General features: G+C 41.5%; 1 protein-coding gene across 13 annotated transcripts in view; it reads left to right on the top strand.

Moving 5' to 3' along the window:
• CACNA1A (calcium voltage-gated channel subunit alpha1 A) overlaps positions 1-19680 on the top strand; it is a 461089-nt gene that overhangs the window by 434840 nt on the left and 6569 nt on the right. For all 13 annotated transcript variants that reach the window (XM_042448340.1, XM_042448338.1, XM_042448344.1 and 10 more), the window contains 2 exons: positions 7548-7740; positions 9948-10195. In XM_042448340.1, coding sequence (XP_042304274.1) covers positions 7548-7740; positions 9948-10195 — 441 coding nt within the window. The remainder of the gene's footprint in view (positions 1-7547; positions 7741-9947; positions 10196-19680) is intronic.

The following is a 19680-nucleotide window of genomic DNA, read 5'->3' as shown; positions in this document are numbered from 1 at the left end:
TGGAGAAAAGAAGGTTAAGAGGTGATATGATAGCCCTGTTTAAATATCTGAAAGGATGTCATGTTGAAGAGGAAGCAAGCTTGTTTTCTGCTGCTCCAGAGAACAGGACCCGGAACAATGGATTCAAGCTACAGGAAAAGAGATTCCACCTGAACATTAGGAGGAACTTCCTGACAGTAAGGGCTGTTCGACAGTGGAATGCACTCCCTCGGAGTGTAGTGGGGTCTCCTTCCTTGGAGGTCTTTAAACAGAGGCTGGATGGCCATCTGTCAGGGATGCTTTGATTTGGATTTCCTGCATGGCAGGGGGTTGGACTGGATGGCCCTAGTGGTCTCTTCCAACTCTATGATTCTATGATTCTGTGATTCTATACTTCTGAGTCTGCTTGCCAAGCTCTTGCACACTTCCTCCAGAGTGCCACAGCTGTAGGGAAACCAATCAGGAAGCTAGATCGTACCTATTCTGGGTTGGAGAGTGGGTTGTGTAAATGCACAGATGACTATTTGAAGATGTACAGTTACAGGCATGTACCTGGTTCTCCTTCATGATGTATATGCATTATGCAAGAGATATACTAATTACTAATATATTTATTGTATTATCTTTATTACAACAATATGGTGGACATTAAAGGAGGTTTGACCCTCATCAAATGTTGCCATTTAGTGTGGTGCCCTCCCATTTAGATGTGTCAGGTGTGCCAACATGCTGTCTTTGGCAGAGTAGTATTTTCAGCACACTTGGATTGACACACCCAATCTGCCTCTGGTAAGTCATTCAAAAAGGAATTTCATTGAGCCTTATTTGGATCAACTATCATCCAAAGCAATCAAAGAAAATCAAGGGAAACTTCCCAATTCTTTTTTTAAACTCAAGCAAGATCTCGGTTTGATTGAAACATGGAGACACAAATATGGAGACAGGCGAGACTTTACTTTTTTTTCCGAGCGTCATAAAACATTTTCTAGAATCGACATGTTTTTGGTTTCTAAATCCTTTGCTCCAAGGATAGTGAAAGTGGAAACTCTGTCAAAATCATACTCCGATCACAATCCAATTCTGCTAACAATAAGGAAGGAAAACACAGAATATAGATGGCATTTACAAGATTACTTACTCTCCTGTCCAAAGATAATAGAACAAGCCAAACAAGTAATTAAAAACTACTTTTTAGAGAATCAAAACAAAGGTACACATGTAAAAATGGTCTGGGCGGCTAGCAAATCAGTTATTAGAGGATTCTTCATTAACAAACATCATGAAATATTAGCCGACAAAAGAACTAGAATGTCACAGATTACTGATCAGATAAATAAGAAAGAAGAAGAACTAAGGCAAAATCCCATGTGAAAAGACGATTAGAGAAATAAAGCTATTACAATCACAATACAACATGCAAAACGCTGAAGATTTGGCTAAAATGATGAAAAATATGAGAATTAAACAATTTCAACAAGGCAATAAACCAGGTAGATGGCTCGCCCAAAGATTATGTAAGACCAAAGAAGGAAAAATAATTACTAAGGTTAATGATGGGCTAAAAATCCATACAGACTCAAATGAAATGAAACAAGCTACAATAAAGCATTTTAGCAAGATATTTACTGCCAATGAAATTAGAAAAGAAAATATAGAGAATTATTTGCAAAAATGTCATTCCTGTGTTAGACGAAGAGCAAACAGCAACCTTAAACAGACAGATATCTCTAGAAGAACTCAACGAGGCGATCCAAAGAGTAAAAATTGATAAAGCACCAGGACCGCTTTACTGCCAGATTCTACAGGACATTCCAAAATGAAGTCAATAAACCCTTGTTGGAAATGATCCATGTAATTAATGGCGAACAGCTACCTCCAACTTGGGAAGAAGCCAATATTGTATAGATTTTTAAAGGAAGGCCGAGATCAATACTTCAGAACTACAGGCCGATATCACTGCTTAACATAGACTATAAGTTGTTTGTTGACATAATGGCTAATAGATTAAAAAAGGTTTTGCAACATATAATCAGTGCGGATTTCTCCCAAATAGACACTTAAACGAAATCTTATGAATCATCTTGGATGTCATTGAACACTTTGACTGTCATAATGAGAGAAAACTGGCACTGATCTTCCTGGACTTGGAGAAGGCATTTGACAGCCTTTAATGGTGCACTATAATAAAAACATTGGAGCATATAAAAGCAGGTACAGTAGTAGATTTACGAATTGGATAAAAGCAATTTATACTAAGCAATCGGCTAGAGTCATAATTAACCAACAAAGAACAAATTGTATCTCTCTGTATCGTAGCACCAGACAGGGCTGTCCTTTGTCACCGCTTTTGTTTATTTTGGTCTTAGAGACATTATTAATTAATTTGAGAAATGATAAAGAAATAACCAGGGTTAAATTGAAGGGGAATGTTTGAAAACTAGAGCATATGTGGATGATATGGTAATTACACTACAAGATCCAATAACAAGCATTACAAAGTTGATAGAACAACTAACAAATTTTGAAAAGTTTTCTGGTCTAAAAATCAACATAGATAAATCGGCTATGATCACAAAAAATATGTACCAAGAAGAGCAAAATAGCCTGAAGCAGATGTCAGGTTTCAACATTAAAGACAAGGTTAGATATTTGGGGATCATTTTGACAAATAAAAATTCAAATCTGTACAAAAATAATTACCCAAAAAATGGACAGAAATTAAGAAAGATTTAAGAAATTGGCAAGAACTTAAACTTTCTTTATTAGGTAGAATCGCTGCCGTTAAAATGTCAATTATACCTAAGCTTTTTTTTTTTTTCAGGGCATACCCATAATTAAATATGAAAAAAATCTTCAAAGAGTGGCAAAAACAATTGGCAGACTTCATTTGGGCTGGCAAAAAAAACGAGAATCAAGCTTAAAATCCTTCATGATCCCAAGGAAAGAGGCGGTTTTGCTTTCCTAAATTGTTTATATTACGAAGCCAGTGTAATAATGTGGCTAAAAGTATGGCTGACATTACAAGATGAAAAACTACTCAAGATAGAAAGTACTGATATGAGGTTCAGATGGCATGGTTATTTATTTTACAATAAATTAAAAGCAAATCAAAATTTCAATAACCATTACATCCGGGCCTCGATCTTTTGTATCTGGAATAAATACAAGAAAAAGATCTCTCCTAAAAGGCCAATGTGGCTTTCACCTCATGAGGCATTATATAATGTCGACCCCAAAAGAGAAACAACATGGATTGTTATTCTGTTGTAGGTCTTGCCATCCAACAAGAGAACATTACACAGATTAACATGCAAATCACCTTCTCTCAACCAACATTATATACACCCCACTCTCTTCCATTCCAGTATTTTCTGAATGCGCCAGCCACAGCTGCTGGCAAAACATCAGGAATAAACTATTCTAGAACATGGCCTCATAGCCCAAAAAATCCACAAAAAACTATAATATACAGCGCGCCCGCACCATACGCAGATACGCCATACGCGGCTTGAGCATACGCGCTCCAGCTGCGGGGTGCGTGTGTGATGGAAGGGGTGGCGCGTCCCATTCAATTGAATGGGCGCGTGTGCCCGTTGCGCCACCACGGCCACCGCGCCGCCGTGCACGAGCCCCATTGGAAACAATGGGGCTTGAGCATAGGCGGAATTCGCCTTACGCGGAGGGATCCGGAACGGATCCCCGCGTAAGGCGAGGACGCACTGTACACTATGTTTGCTGTGGGAAACATAGCAGACTGTATCTCAGAGTAACATTCTTACAGATTCTATTGTGGGTCAAGTTATATGTCGTTGCCATTTATCTTTTCTTGCTAGAATGTGACAGACGATGCACTACAGCTGCTTTTGAAGAAGAAAATATTAGATATATTATGGAGCTTTCTTCACATCTGTGACAATATACTCACATATCAAATAGCATTCTAGATGTCATATTTTCTTTAAATGCTGGATGTTATTATGAGTGATGTCCAAGATTTATTCTAAAAAGATATGATGCAGTGTGCCCTATAGTTAAAGGTATGGATATAATCACCAAGAATGTAACTCACACCTTTCTGATTATTTAGGGGCTTGACCGATGGGCAGCTAAATGCCACCCCTTTTAGCCTTGGATCGTTGCCGCAGCAACCACACGCCGCAGCAACGATCTGCTCCCTCTCAGGAGCAAAAAGAAGCTGCTGTAAGCAGCTTCCTGGAAGGGGCACCATAATGGCGTTCACACACCAAAATGATGCCCCTTCTGGCCAGCACCGTTTGGGTGCTGCGCCACCCATACATCATCATGGCCAGTGTAAACTGCCAGTCTGTACGGGGCCCTAGTCCCTTTTAGATTTCTCATACCAGAAGTCTCAACTTTATTTTGACTAAAAAAGATGAGCTAATATACATCAGCACTCACCAAAATGAGCCATCATTTACTCTTTAGACCATGTCACAAGACCTGCTTCTGTGATGGGATGCCTACACTAGGCATCAAGTTTGTTTCCTGCTACAAATACAATAAATGTATTCACAGTCACAAAAATCTGTTTTTAAATCCCTAACAGATACTGTAAAATGTCTGGTAAACAGTGTTGCAGATGACTCCATATAGATGTTGTTGTTATTAGCTGCCTTCAAGTTGACCATGACCCATGGTGACCCTGTGAATGAGACATCTCCAAGACACTCTGTTCCCAGCAGCTCTGTTCCAGTCTTGCAGACTCAGGGCCATGGCTTGCTTGCTTTAATCTATTCACCTCTTTCTCTTTTCCATCTGCCTTCTTCCTTACCAAGCTTCATTGCCTTTGCTACTTGGTCAAAATTAGATTTAGAAATCACAGGTATAGATGTGAATAATGATAGATAGATAGAAGCTGACCGGTAATTTCTAAATCTAATTACACTTTATTCAGTAATGTTATTTTTCAAGTATGCCTGATGGATTTTTAATGTTTTAGCACTATGAAGTTCAAAAGAAATATCCTATAAAGTTTTGTAGCATATGGATTTTAATGGCATCCAGCTGTTGATAGAAGGCTCTTTGAATGAAAATTTTCACTGAATCCCCTTTATTCGTGGTGGTGGTATTTGGAATTGCAGTAAAAAGGCAAAATGTGCAAACACTGCCTGCTTCTTATTAATAGAAAGCTATACAAGAGGTGGCCTAAATACCCAAGATACCAGATCCCATCTGATCTTGGAAGCTAAACAGGGGCAGCCTGGAATAGTACTTGGATGGGAGACAGCCAGTGAATATCATGCTGTAGGCTATATTTCAGAGGAAGGAACTGGGGGTGAGGTGGAGGGACTCTGAATATTCCTTGCCTAAGAAAACCTTATGAAATTCATGGGGTTGCCATAAGCAGACATGCAATATGAAGTCACATACAAACAAATACATGAGATCGAAGAGCCTTCTGTAAATAGAAACACTGGCACTTAAAAATAATAATAAAGCTTAGGTTTGTTTGGTTTTTCTTTAGCTGTTGTTTTAATCTGAACTGTTTCCAGATAAGCAAATTTAAACCACTGAAGACAGACTCTGTGATAGAGTAAATATATCATCAGGACAACTCAGCTTGATAGTTTTTAGAACTGATTATGTTAAAACATTGTAAATATAGGACATCGTGTTTTATACATTCTGTGTCTGTATGTACATTTTTGCAATGCTCAGGTTTTTCTCTGGCCACCTTTCTACTAAAGTATTTCTTTTTTGTTGATTGCTTTTATAGATCACAAGATCACCCCAGGAATCATGGGTTTGAGTCACTCTTTGGCTGATTTTGTAATTTTTGAGAATGCCTTGAAGGACTTTGTTCTTAAAGATGTTTGCTTAGAAGGAGATAAGGTGTACAGTCCACCAACTCCTGACAAGGAAAAAATAACAGAGAACTCAAATGAGTCTTTGAGGCCCAGATTTCCAAAGTCCTATTCAAGAATGGGCCTGCAAGACAGTAGTTAGAGCAGACATGCAGAACATATAGAAACCTTGGAGATTGTTTCTGGCTCTAGTCTTAATGGGCTGTAAAATACTGAGGCTTGCTATGTAATCTTAGGTTTTACTTCTAGTGAATTCAGTCCAACAAATTACCTGCAGAGGTGGTAATTCATTAGTGCACATCATTTGCATCATAAACTTGATGTGATACATAGCAGAACAATGAGACTTTGCTCATCAGTTTCAGTCCAGCCTGGAAAATAGACACGGTCATGTATTTACACTCAGAATCCAGATGTTTAACATTTATTCAGAGAATAATTGCCCATTCAGATTGATCAAGAGTAGACTGAGGCTCCTCTCTAAGCTTAAATCCCTTCATAATGAATTCTCAAATAGAAAGATAGCATGTCTCTTTCCTCCCATATTCACTGAGAAATGAATGTGATCCATGATGCTAAGGATCTACAAAGGAGTCACCTCTGGTTCCTGCTCAGATATACTGAAATGCAAAGTAAAAGCAGAGAAGAAACAAAACAAAATCAGTATAAAGTTAGCACTGAGAACAGAAGTTCCTATTTTTCTGGAAGCTTGAACTAGAAGCCTTTATGGCAGGGCTAGGCAACTACCAGAGATCTTGGAGAGTTGCACCACCTGTTATACCCCCAATTTTTAAATTAAAAATTGCCTCAAATGCCCAACAAACACACCCTAAAAGGCATTTGAGGCAATTTCACCTTTTGGGCCATCTCTGAGCCATTTTATGCCTAAGAGAGACCTTTTTTCCAACAGAAAATGATCTAGATGTCAACTTCTGAGTCATTTGCTATTGTTTAAAAAAAAACCCACTGTTGGGTCTCATAAGGCCCGGGGGGAGTGCCCCAGAGACTGCTTGCGAGCATTTACAAGAGAAAAACTGGGGGCTAAGGGCTGCGTGTGGCTTACAGGCCACACTTTTCCCACGTGTTTCCTATGTGTTAGGGAGATCTGGGAGCACCATGCAATCTGTTGTAATCTGTTGGTATAAAGAAGCTTTCTTCCTGGTGTAGCTGACTTCCTCCTTCATGTAAACAGGAAGCAGTGACAGCAGTGGTTGCTTGTACAGCATACAGCATACTTCTCAGAGAATCAAGTGACATTCAGCTCTGAATAACATCCGGTGGCAAAAAAGCTGTTTGTGTCATTTGCCCTGAGAACGTATCAGCTGAGTTGCAAATATTCCTATACGATGATAACAGCAGTGCTTGGCACTAGCCATAATTGCATGCATACATTCTTCAGCAGACTCAGAAGGAGAAGGAGGTGGTAGTAGAAGGATGCATAGTTGTGCCTGTATTTTAGGGCCAGGCAACTGTATCTCTCTAGATGTTGCTGGACTTCAAACTCCATCAGCCCTTGCAAGCATAGCCAATGATTAGAGATTATGGAAGTTGCATGCTGACAACATCTGGAGGATTATATTTGCCCTCTACTGCCATTGTTCTTTGATTGAACTGTATTTGGTTGACTAGTTGCCTAGACAGTTGTCATTATAGCCACATATCATATCCTATTCCCTACCAAATCCATTAACTTTTGCCATCTTGTGTGAAGCATTATTGTTCTGGGTTTCTCTCCATTTCCAGACAATCACAGATGCAAGCCCAATGAAACGTTCTGCCTCCATGTTGGGCCACTCACGCTCCAAAGGTATGCGGTTGGATGACTACTCTCTAGAAAGGGTAATCCCAGAAGAGAACCAGAGGCATCACCGGCGGAGAGAGCGGAGTCACCGGACATCAGAGCGATCACTTAGTCGATATACAGATGTGGACACAGGTTGGACTGTTGGACAGGAGTGAAAACCTGGGATGGAGTTGGGAACCTAAAGATCCACAGATGCTATTAAATTGTGTCATCCATTGTTTCTAAGCTGTAGTACCCATCATTCCTGATTATGGCACTAGAAATGATAGGAATTGAAATCCAAACACATCTGGAGGGCTGTGTCTCGCTTGTGTTCTAGACATTAATGCTGCAGCTTTAGTTATTCTAGAATAGGTGCAACCTTTGCAACTGGTACAACTACAGAGCATAAATTATAATTTAAAAAAATTACAGCCTGAAAATCATGGTACCAATCAGAGGTTATAGGCAAGAATATGCATCATTTATAATAATTAGGAAACAATGGCAAAAATAGTGGTATACTGTATGCAATTTCTCACTTTCTGACACAACAGAAGTTCTTACAGTGCATTAAATATTAATAGATCTACTACATGCAAACTTTTGATGCATCTAATGAAATGGACATTAGCCCATGAATCCTCGGGCTATAATATATTTGTCTGTGTTTAACAAAATACGATATTTTTTTGGAGAACCCAAGTCAAGCAGGCCGGATGATTTGGAAGGTATGGACTTTCCCTTCTATGGATTGCTGGCTGAAAAACGCAATTGCAAAAAAAAAAATTCCCAAACCAAAGATATGTAGTTTCAAAGTGCACAGTATTAATTTGCAGTAATTATGCTGCGTCTTCCAGAGGGTTGCTGTGTATTTGACCTAGTCTGAGATTTGTGGAACAACATGAAGCAGGCCTCAAGGACCTTAATTCTCCTTTTCCCTGCAGGCAAATCCTTTCCTAATATTTCGATCACAGGCTGTATATGGAGCCCAGTAGCAACTTTGAGGAATATGATCAGCTAAATATTAAAAGGAAACCATCCTTAATCCATCTATATAGAAACGTCTGACTGACAAATTAGACATGATCATTAAAAGAATCTCCCAAAAGTTATTAAAATGCTAATAGCATCAGCAAGTGGAGGAGGGCTGATTCAGATCACAAGCGGTGGCAACATTTTCCCAATTAAAACTGATCCCCTGAAGCTATTATTTGCCCAATAGAGCAAAATTCACATATCCTATAAGTATCTTGGGTAGTTTGCCCTCTGAGACAAATAGCATCTTCAATAGGACAATTTCAACTAGAAAAATGGCATTAGTGTGTTTTCTTTAAAAAGGAAACAGCTCCCAGTGTTTGTAGTTAAGACTTAAATTCCTCCACTTCCCAACAATCTTTTTAAGTAACTGTAGTAGATGTTGTTACCAGGGTTTTTCCAGATGACTGCAAACATATGAGAGCTCTTGCAACAGAAAGCACCTCTCATTACCAGCTGGTATCTCTTGATGCTGCTTTTGCATCCACTCAGAGCCTCCAGTCCCTGTAGAAGTGAGGGAGGAGGAGGGAGGAGTGAGACATAATTGGCAATTTGGCCATTCAGATCTCAGTCTGAATGGCCAAATTCAGTCATTATTCAATTCTCATAGCACTGTAGGCAATTCTAGGCAATCACCATTCAGATCTCTGCCGTTGCTTATTGTTGGCTTTGGATGTTATGAGACCTATATGGACATGCTTTCTTTTTAAAAAAGAAACAGTGTTCTAAAAGGTTTAAGTGCTGTAAGCCACCATTTGTGCTCCCCTCCTTCCACTCAGTGATGAGGAAAAGGAATGACCAAAGAACCTGTCATCGGTTGCAAATATTGAACCAAGCAGGCCTTTTGAGGGTTGTTTTTTTTTCCTGCAATGTATCCTGCAATAAATAGTACTCACCTTGTGGGTGGAAATGAAATGTTGCTGCTGGTGCTAAAAAGTGCCACGAAATGCTCCAGGACATCAGAAAAGTCAACAGATAATTTTTAAAATCCCAAAAAACCCTGAGATCAGCAGCAACAAACATGTCAGCCAACAGCAGCTCAATCTGAATATCTCCACAGGTCTACCCTGTCATTCCAGTTTTCCCCAGGTGGTTGCTCAAAAAGCAGCATGCTTTGAGAAAAGCAATATGCTTCAGCTTCTGAACCCTGGACATATGTTTGCCAAAACAAGCAAAGCAAAATGTTGCTTGGAATATTTCCTCTGGGTTATTGCTTATAGTCCATTGAAAAATTGGGAGTATTACAAATTACTCTGGTGTACTCAATCCATTTGCAACAAATGCTTCCAACTGTGCACTGCATTCTTTCTCCTCATTGTCAGGGCTTGGCACAGACCTCAGTATGACCACACAGTCGGGTGACCTACCTCCCAAAGAAAGAGACCAAGAAAGAGGCAGGCCAAAGGACCGGAAACACCATCACCACCACCACCACCACCATCACCACCACACGTCTTCTGACAAGGAACGGTACTCACAAGAGAGGCACGAATATGGCCGGCCTCGCTCCAGAGATCGACGTTGGTCCCGCTCACCCAGTGAGGGCCGAGATCACATGCCTCACAGGCAGGTGGGTGTGGCTTTCCATTCCATGCTGCACCCCTAGGGACAGATGCAGGTGCTTCAGTTACCCTACTCCTAAGGAATCAAGCTCCAGTTACCCACCCAACTGCTTATTGGTTTCTGGATCTCAGTGATGGGAGTTTAGGACCCTTTCTGGCCTAAGCAGGATAAATAAGTTCCACAGAAATGGCAGCTGCACATGTTGGGATGAGTAACCTAGTTACTAAGGGGCATTTCATGGTACCAGCGTGGTGCACTGAGAATGAGGGCTGAGCATGCTAAGCACAATTGTGAATTTAAACAACATGAGAGCAAAGGACTAAAATTGCAAGATCAGGCTAAGGTTCATCTGGCTCAGCATTTTGCCTTCAATAGCCACCAGTGAGATACTTCCAAAAACCCACAAGAAGGGTATGAAGGCAGTGGTCTCCTTCATTTTGTTTCCATCATTGGTGCTTAGAGATCGATTTCTTCTGAATACTGAGGGGTTTCATTTAGTCATCATAGCTAATAGCTTTTGACAGACTAGCTACAACATCAGTCTTTATTTTATATACATTTATCCACTGCAGTTATCTTTTATTCTGATCTCTAAAACTGGTTAGCTTTTCCTCACAGGGAACAGTCCTTGACTTGCTTATTTATTCTTTTCAGTACTTCTTTCTATCTTTGATATGTCTGTTGTTTAATTAACATGGGAAGATCATAACAGCTTAAAGTATCCAAAATATAGTTCCTGAAGTGTGAAGGTGTGATAGCTAATCGCACTTCAAAATCATCATTGAGGCGTACTGCTTCTTTCTTGTTGTTAAAGCATTTGCTGAGCAGCCATTTCTTGAATAACAGGAGAGAAGCAGGATGCCTCATTGACGATTTAGAAGCGCAAATGGCTATCACACCTTCACACTTCAGGAACACTTCAGGAACATTTTCCTGGCATTTTAGCAATGGTGAGCACCTCCATGTGATAATCCCCATAGAGTTGGAAGAGACCACAAAGGCCATCAAGTGCAACCCCCTGCCATGCTGGAAGACAGAATCAAAGCACCCCCCAACAGATGGCCATCCTGCCTCTGTTTAACAGCTCTTACTGTCAGGAAGTTCTTCCTAATGTTTAGGTGGAATCTCTTTTCCTGTTGGTTGAATCCATTGCTCCATGTCCTAGTCTCTGGAGCAGCAGAAAACAAGGTTTTTCCATCTTCAGTATGTCAAATATTTAAGCAGGGCTATCAGTTTTGCCCTGCAGCAGAGAGAAATAGCTAGAAGACTGAAAAGGAAACAAAGGGCTAATAACTCTGTCCTACCAACTTTTCTCACCACCCAAAATTGGCATTTAAGTGAAATTGAACTATTGCAGTGGAAATGGTAGCAGAACAGTAGTGAAAAGGAGGTCATTAATGAAAAGCTAATGTAAAGAAATGCTTTCTAAACAGTCTCCCACTGAAAGAATAACAGAAGAGGGTTGATGTTATGTGATAAGTTCCAGCCAAAGTCTCTATTTTTCTAGGTTTATTGCGATACACTTGCCTCATTTGTTAAAGTCCTTAATAGCATCACAAGAATACTTATTATAAGTAATTCATAGTACCACAATTTCACACATGCTCGTACCACTGGTAATGAATTACATGCTTTTAACATACTTCCTGAAACACACCATGTCATTTTTGAACTTTGCCAAAACTATGGTTTTATTTCCCATTTTCTCCCCAGTTGTTCAGAGCCTATGTGCAACTGTACTGCAGCAATTCATGTGAGGAAAATGGAATACACATTCAGCAATGTCTTTTCTCCTAAAAAGTTTGTTTAATCATGCCATGCCATTTCTTAACCTTTTAAGGATCTTGCTTTTTCAAGGGGTGGGGATCTTGGTTTTCTAATAGCAAACTCAGGTTTATTTTTTATTTTAACAATATAGAACATAAGGGTCATGTACCTGAAAAAATTATGTGAGCATATTATGTCACTCTATCGCCACTGAAACATCATACATGGAAGTATTCTGTGGATGCTATAATTCATTAGCAGTTCCCACTGATTGTCTGAACAGATTTCATCTGTCCCATCAAGGGGATCACCTGAGTCAAGAAGGAATGGTGAAGGCATAGTACATTCCCCAACAGGTCCCTGATAAGAGAACCATAGGGCATATCTACATTAAACATTGGCATCCATTTTAGATCAGTTTTATGATCATGCTTTCCACCTGTCCCCCAAAATCCTGGAAGCTGTAATGTGATACAGATTCTAAGAATTCTGCTAGAGAACCCTATTTTCTATACAATTGGCAAAAGCCTGTAATGTAGACATAACCCATTGGTGAGATTCAGAAACATAAAAGGGTGGGTACATGGATGACATTCCCTTGTTGTTGTTGCTGTGTGCTTTCCAAGTCATTTCCTACTTACGGTGCCCCAAAGTGAAACTTTCATGGGGTTGACTTGGCAAGATTTGTTTAGAGGGGGCTTGCTTGTGCCTTCCTTTTAGGCTGAACGAGTATGACTTACTCAAGGTCACCCAATGGGTTTCCATGACTGAGTGAATGTTCGAACCATGGTCTTCAGGATCCTAGTCCAAACCACTATATCACGCTGGTTTTTGTGACATTCCCTACTGGAACAATACTGTAACTACATGAAAGGGCTTGATTTCCAGTAAAGAGTGTAGAGGAAAGACTCTTACATTTGGCTTCAAGAGATTCTCTTCTTTATCCTGTCTCAACTGTTGTTTCATCCAACAGTACTCTCACCTGGCCCACCCTTCCTACCTATTCACTCTTCTCTGAGACCCAGGGCAGACAGTGCACAGCACATCTAATTTGCCTGTTCCTGCATTCCTGTTGCCTTACTTAGGCTTACTCTGTGTACAGACAGGATTAATAGTTGTGAAAGAGTTGCCCATGGTATGTTCCTGCCTGTACATATACTGTGAGTGGCATTTTTGAGGCTATCATACTGAGGTGGTGGGATGGATGTCAATGGGAGTATCAAAGGAGCACCAGCTTTCTCAACAAAATAAGGTAATATGTATCAAAGCATGTTAGCTAGGTTCATACCTAAGAACATAAGAGGATTAGTCAGTGTTTCACAGTGCTTAGTCTGTAGTCTTTCAATTGCAGTCACTGCAGCCCTTACATTTCTAGAGCCTTTGCTTTGGCACAGGAGTAATGACAGGACTGCTTACGTAGAGTTATTCATTAGACTGAACATTATGTATTCCAAGGGACAAGGAAAACCCATCCTATCCCATTCACAGCCACCAGATGTCTATTTATACTGTAGAAGAACAGCCAAAGGGATAGGAGTGCATGCTAATTTGATGGCAGTCTATTGCCCTGCAAGAATATTGAGAGGTAGAAGACACGGATGGGCTACTTGTGCCTTTTCAGCATGGTTGGACTGTAATTTCCATCAGCCATTAACTGTGCTGGCTAGAGCTGGTGAGTCTTCTAATCCAGAAGCATCTGGAGAACCTCAAGTTGTCCACTGCAGATAAAAGGCTAGTGCTCCCAAAACTAGTGTCATGTTCAGTTATTAATTATACGAGCTCCACTCCTTTACACTTTGTAATTCTTAAGAATGAGATTACAATTAGTCGATGTCAAATATTCTTTTCAAGGTCCTTTATTCCATTATTTTCCATTTAGCCCACCTTTTAATCCACATAAAATCTTGGGTTCCTCTTTGTTTCCTTTTGGACAATTTGGACATTTTACTCGGGGTCTCCAGGCCAACCTGCCTTTATTTATATGTTTATTTCTGTTATCCGTTGTGCTTGGCTCTGCTGTCACGGCGAGGGGCGGGTGCAGGTAAGATGGTTGGTGAGCAGAGAACAAAAACCAAACCAATACAGCGGATGGCCCTGCCCAGATCGCTGGCCTCTCTCTCTCCAGTGTCTGTGGTGTGACCCCTTTGTTGTTACGCTGATGGCACTGAACTCTCTGGGGTTTGTGAATCTGGAAAGTTTGGAATGAAGCTGCACCTAAAGAGTCAGGCACACATATAAGCAGTGCAACTCATTTCCAACCAACAGAGTACCATGTCATACACAATTGTGTGCATGCAATGAACACACATAGCACACAGAGTATAGGTAAGGAGATACCAAAGTATGAAACAAAATGAGACTGAAATACCTTGTATCCTCCCACAGGACAAACATTAGTTCTAGGGGGAATGTGGGTTTAAGCGGGGTTTATACTGAGAGAGTAGCATGTGGGAAAAAGTGGAACCCACTCCTCAGTGCAGTGGCTTTAATGCGCTATTTCCACACACATCTTGTAGTTACCTTTTTTAAAGAAAAAGAAAAAGAAAAACAGGAAGTTGCAACTTCAGTTCTCTTGTGCAAGTCCAATACCATACTAGGAAGGTCCCAGCTTTGTAGTTATAAGTTGTTCATAGTAGAGACAGCTTCAGATACATTTGCACGATTTGGTATAATGAATTCTGATTCTGACTATTTTATAGAATTAAAGGGAAATATGTTTGATGTACTGGAAGTCACTACATAGGTTGAGGCAAGACCACGGAAAGTGAAATGAGATATTGATTTTTGTTGGGAATTCAGATACTGGAACTGGAGCAGTTTATCCACTTTCATATACTATACAGTGTATTACTTGCAATGTCTTTTAGTGCAGTCTCTCTTAAATTATTATTATATTTCACAGAGACAAGAGGCCAGTTAAAAAACCACAAGGAAGCAGTACTCTCTCATTTAAAAAAATAAATAAATGATTACCATATATAAACTATGAGTTGACCTCACATGTAAGTCAAGGGCAGGTTTCGGGGCCAAAATTATGGATGTTGGTATGACCCATGGATAAGTCGAGGGTAAAACGTAGGAGCATGTAACAAAGGATCTAATGGATAAAGCAAAGGAAAGCAGTGCCAAAGAACCTAGACATAATTGTTTATGTTCACACTAAAGACTGGATGGATGAGAGAGTAGAGGTGGATCAGTGCTTCTAGGACAGATTACATTCTTGTCTTTCACCAGGAGATGGTTCCTTTTTTAAAATAAAGAGTTAAAGTACAGCACTTATACTGGTGGATAAGTCAACTCTGTTCTTTGGGGTCAATTTTTAGACTAAAATTTCTAAACTCATTCATGAGTATATACAGTATTTAGGAAGTGGACAACTCACATATTTCTTCTCAAAATATGGAAGGGTTATTATGTGCAGGTTATGTTTTTCTTAGATCAAAATGATGTGATAACTAGAACAACCAAATTGGCTTCATCTAATGGGGTTGTTTTTAGTCTCTCTCTGTACACCCATTTTGTTGTTCTTGTTAACTGCTATCAAGTCAATTTTGACATATGGCAACCCTCTGAATGAGAGACCTCCAAGTCACCCTGCCATCAATAGCCCTACTCAGGTCTTGCAGACTCAGGGCTATGGCCTTTTTGACCAAGTCGTTTAATCTGGAATGTGGTCTTCCTCTTTTCCTACAGCCTTCTATCTTACCAAAGTGAGTCATGTCTTCTCATGATATGTCCAAAATACAACAGTTTCAGTTTTGTCATCTCAGCTTCTAGAGAGAATTCAAACTTGATTTGCTCTAGGACCCATTATTTGACTTTTTAAGTCGATGGTATCTCTAGAACTCAGCACCACATTTCAAATGACTTGATTTTCTTCCTAACAGCTTTCTTCCCTATCCAGCTTTCACAACAGTATGTAGAAATGGGAAATACAATGGCATAGGCAATCCTAACTTTAGTATTCAATTAAATATCTTTACACTTCAGGATCTTCTCTAGTTCCTTCATAGCTGCCCTCCCAAGACCTAGTCTTTTTCTGATTTCTTGACTGCCATCTCCATTCTGATTAATGACTCAGCCAACATATGACACATCTTGAACTATTTCGGTATTTTCATTGTTTACTTTACTTACTAGTTTACTTACTAGTTATGTAAATAAGCTGTAGTCATTATTTTTGTTTTCTCAATGTTCAACTGCAAATCTGCCTTTGCACTTTCTTCCTTGACTTTTTTCACTAATCATTCCAAGTCTTTGCTATTTTCTGCTAGTAGTATGATGCCATCTGCATCATGTCGATATTCCTCCAATTTTCAAGCCTCCTTCCTCCCAATCTAATTCTGCTTTACATATGATAAAGTTCAGCATACCAGTTAAATATATAGGGTGGTAAAATGTATCCTTGTCTGACCCCCTCACCAATTGGAAACCACTCCTTTGTATTCTGTCCCGACAGTAGCCTCTAGACCCAAGTGGAGGTTAACGTATGTGGACGATCAAATTTTGTGGCACACCCATATCTTTAAGAGCAAGCCATAGTTTTATCTGATCTGCACAATCAAAGGCTTTGCTATAATCTATAAAGTGCAAGCTGAAATTTTATGGTGCGCTTCATTGTCCAATATATGTTTGCAACATGATCCCTAGTGCATCTTCTTTTCCTGTACACAGCTCCATATATGGTAAAAGTCTTTGGCTACAACAGACGTTCTCTATTTCCTGCTTCCTATTATGTAATCTATTTGATTTCTGTAGTAGTCATTAATGATGTATGTACACTATACAGTCACTTCCTGCATTGCTTGAAGAATGTATTTGCCATGAAGAAACTGCTGGTCTCACAAAATTTAGTCAATTGGTCTCTTTCATTTTTTGAGTCTACACCAAATTCTCCTACAATTCTTATTCTGCTCTGTTTCCTATTTTTGCATCCAATTGCCTATGATTAACAAGTCCTGTTTTGGTGTGTGATCAATTTCTTCCTCGGCTCCAGCATTTCAATTTCTTCTTCTGCCTGTGTAGATGGAGCATAAACTTGCTTGTTGATATGATTTGCAATACAGTAATCTTTCTATATCTGCAGCTATGACATTTGGAGACTTGATTATTCACATATTTGAATAACGTGTTCTCTCTATGAATCTCTAGGTCCTCCAGTGAGACTCTGCTGGTAATTGACCATAGAGTTGCAATGGAGGAGCTAGAGATTCCTAGAGAAAACACTTCTCTAGGCATTTGTAAGTCCTCCAGTTTGATATTCCTCCAGTGGATGCTGACCACAGAGTTGCACTGGAGGACCTAGAGATTCCTACATAGGTGTCCTCTCAGGTTTAAAAAAATAGTGGTTCTTCATTTTCCATGCCTAACCCCAGCAAATGTGAAGGGCCCACTGTCCCATTCCTCTCCACTTTAGCTCGCTCATCCCAAATATTGCAGTGATTATACAGCCCGCCTGCTCCTTACGTGAACTTAAGCTTCCATGCATGGCAAGCCCAGAGACTTAAAACGGTGCATGCCCATAGAAATCAACAGGAATTGAGGTCCCACATTTTTTGCCATATGCAGGAGGGTCTGGAACAGATCCCCCACATATACAAAGGGGCCACTGTACATTTGATTTCTTGTTTCACCATGACTACCTTTCCCTGATTCATGCTTCTCACATTCCATGTTCCTATGTGTTGTGCAGCTTTCCTTTCACCTCTGAGCACATCAACAGCTGACTTGCCCATTTATTATTTTTTATTACTAATTGAGGCTTCAGTTTATGAATTATAGGTGAATTATAGATGAATTCTTCATCTTATTGGTTTAAAATTGTAGGGGTGCCTTCATTCCAATCTATAATAGGCCTGCTACTCCCAGAGAAGAGCTGTGGGAAAAGTTGCTTCTCCGTCATCTGTTTCCTCACAAATTGTTGACTAATCTAATTCTAGAGACTTAACAAAGCAATTAGGTGACCTGCTCCAATTAATTTCATTTTAGCTACATAGAATCTTAGGCCCCGGACCCATTCCACTGGCCTTTTTGCCCTGGAAGGAACTGGCAGATTCGGGGGGCCGCCAGCCTGGGGCCTCCCCCTCTTTCCTGCGCCCCTGACGGGCCCAGGCCCCGTCAGAGGTGGCAAAGAGCCGGCGGGGCCGCAGCGTGGAGACCGCCTCCTCTTTCCCGCCCCGCAGGCTCCTTCCCGGCCTCGTGGAGGCCAAGAAGAGAAAGGAGGCCGGCGCCCCGCGCCACTTGCACGAGAGACCTTGGCCTCTCGCACGAGAGGGAGGAGGCCACGGTGGCCCCCAAAGGCCCCATGGCGCTTGTGCGAGAGCCTTTGACCTCTCGCACGAGTGCGTGGGGCCTTTGGCCTCTCGTGCAAGAGGGAGGAGGCCGGTGGCCCCCCAAAAGCCCGCGCCTCGCGCAAGAGACCTTTAAATTAACCTCTCGCTGAGGGCACAGGCCGTTGACCTCTGCGCGCGAGAGGGAGGAGGCAGCGGCCCCCCAAAGGCCCCGGGCGCTTGCGCAGAGACCTTTGATGACCTCTCTCAGAGGCGCGGGGCCTTGGCCCTTTCGGCCTAGAGGCCAAAGGCCTTCAGCACGAGAGGCCATCTGCCACCCGATTGGCCACCAGGCACGGACCGGGGGGGGGGTTAGGGCAATCGGCGGCAGGACTGGGCTCGGGCGGTCCCCCGGCCTCGCTGGGCCACATGCGTCCGTGGGCTGGGTTGCCGACCCCTGGCATAGACTGTCAAAAATAAAAAAATTAAAGAGAGAGGTGCTCCTCCTCAACCTGATTTCCTTACATCCCTCCTTGGGACTTGGCCCACCCCAGCTTTCCCTTGACAATCCTCCTCCTCCTCTTTCCTTCCAACCCTCCATCCCTCTGACTTGCCCTGGCTCCTTCATCATCCTCCTGCCTCCTTAGGAATGCTCTCCATGGCCCCCTTCTTCCCAAGCTCCTTGTTCTCCTCCTCCTCCTCCTCCGTCACTTTCTCCAGTCCCCCACCCCTCCAGCCTTTGCAGCCCTCAATTCCCCCTTTACCGGTCACCTTTGCCTCCTGTCAGATTCCCCTTTTTGCATCCAGGCTCTTTCTCCTTCTCCCTCCTCCTCCTCCTCCTCCGATGAAGGGGAAGGAATGGCTCTGCCTCTGCCTGCCCTCTGACCTAAATCCTCCCTGAACTTGCCCCGATCATGATGGGCAAGTTCATATTCAGCAGAACCCGGGTTTTTTCAAAAGAAATGGCAAATGCTCTGATTCTTTAACCCTGCTAAGGGGTTTTGACATGAAATGGGCATGCAAGTCTGATTCGCTTGTGGGGGATTTGGGGTGAATATGAACTAACATGCAAGGATCGATTTCTGAATCGGGGTAAAGGTAGTCTGAATGGCCCATAGAATCGTAGAGTTTGAAGAGACCACAAGGGCCATCCAGTCCAACTCCCTGCGCATGCAGGAATCCAATCAAAGCATAACCCAACAAGGGCCCAGCCCAGCCCTGCTTAAAAGACCTCCAAAAGGAGAGTCCACTTCACTCGAGGAGTGTGTTCCACTGTCGAACAGCCCTTACTGTCGGAAGTTCCTCCTAATGTTGAGGTGGAATCCTTTTCCTGCAGCTTGCATCCATTGCTCTGGGTCCTGTCTCTGGAGCTACAGAAACAGCTTCCTCCCTCCTCAATATGACATCCCTTCAAATATTTAAACAGGGTTTATCCACTATACACCTCTTAACCTTC

Source organism: Sceloporus undulatus, chromosome 2 (genome assembly GCF_019175285.1).
Source record: "Sceloporus undulatus isolate JIND9_A2432 ecotype Alabama chromosome 2, SceUnd_v1.1, whole genome shotgun sequence".
In the NCBI taxonomy this organism is placed as follows: domain Eukaryota; kingdom Metazoa; phylum Chordata; class Lepidosauria; order Squamata; family Phrynosomatidae; genus Sceloporus; species Sceloporus undulatus.
Note: the sequence above shows the minus strand (reverse complement) of the source record. Positions and strands in the feature narration are given on the sequence as shown.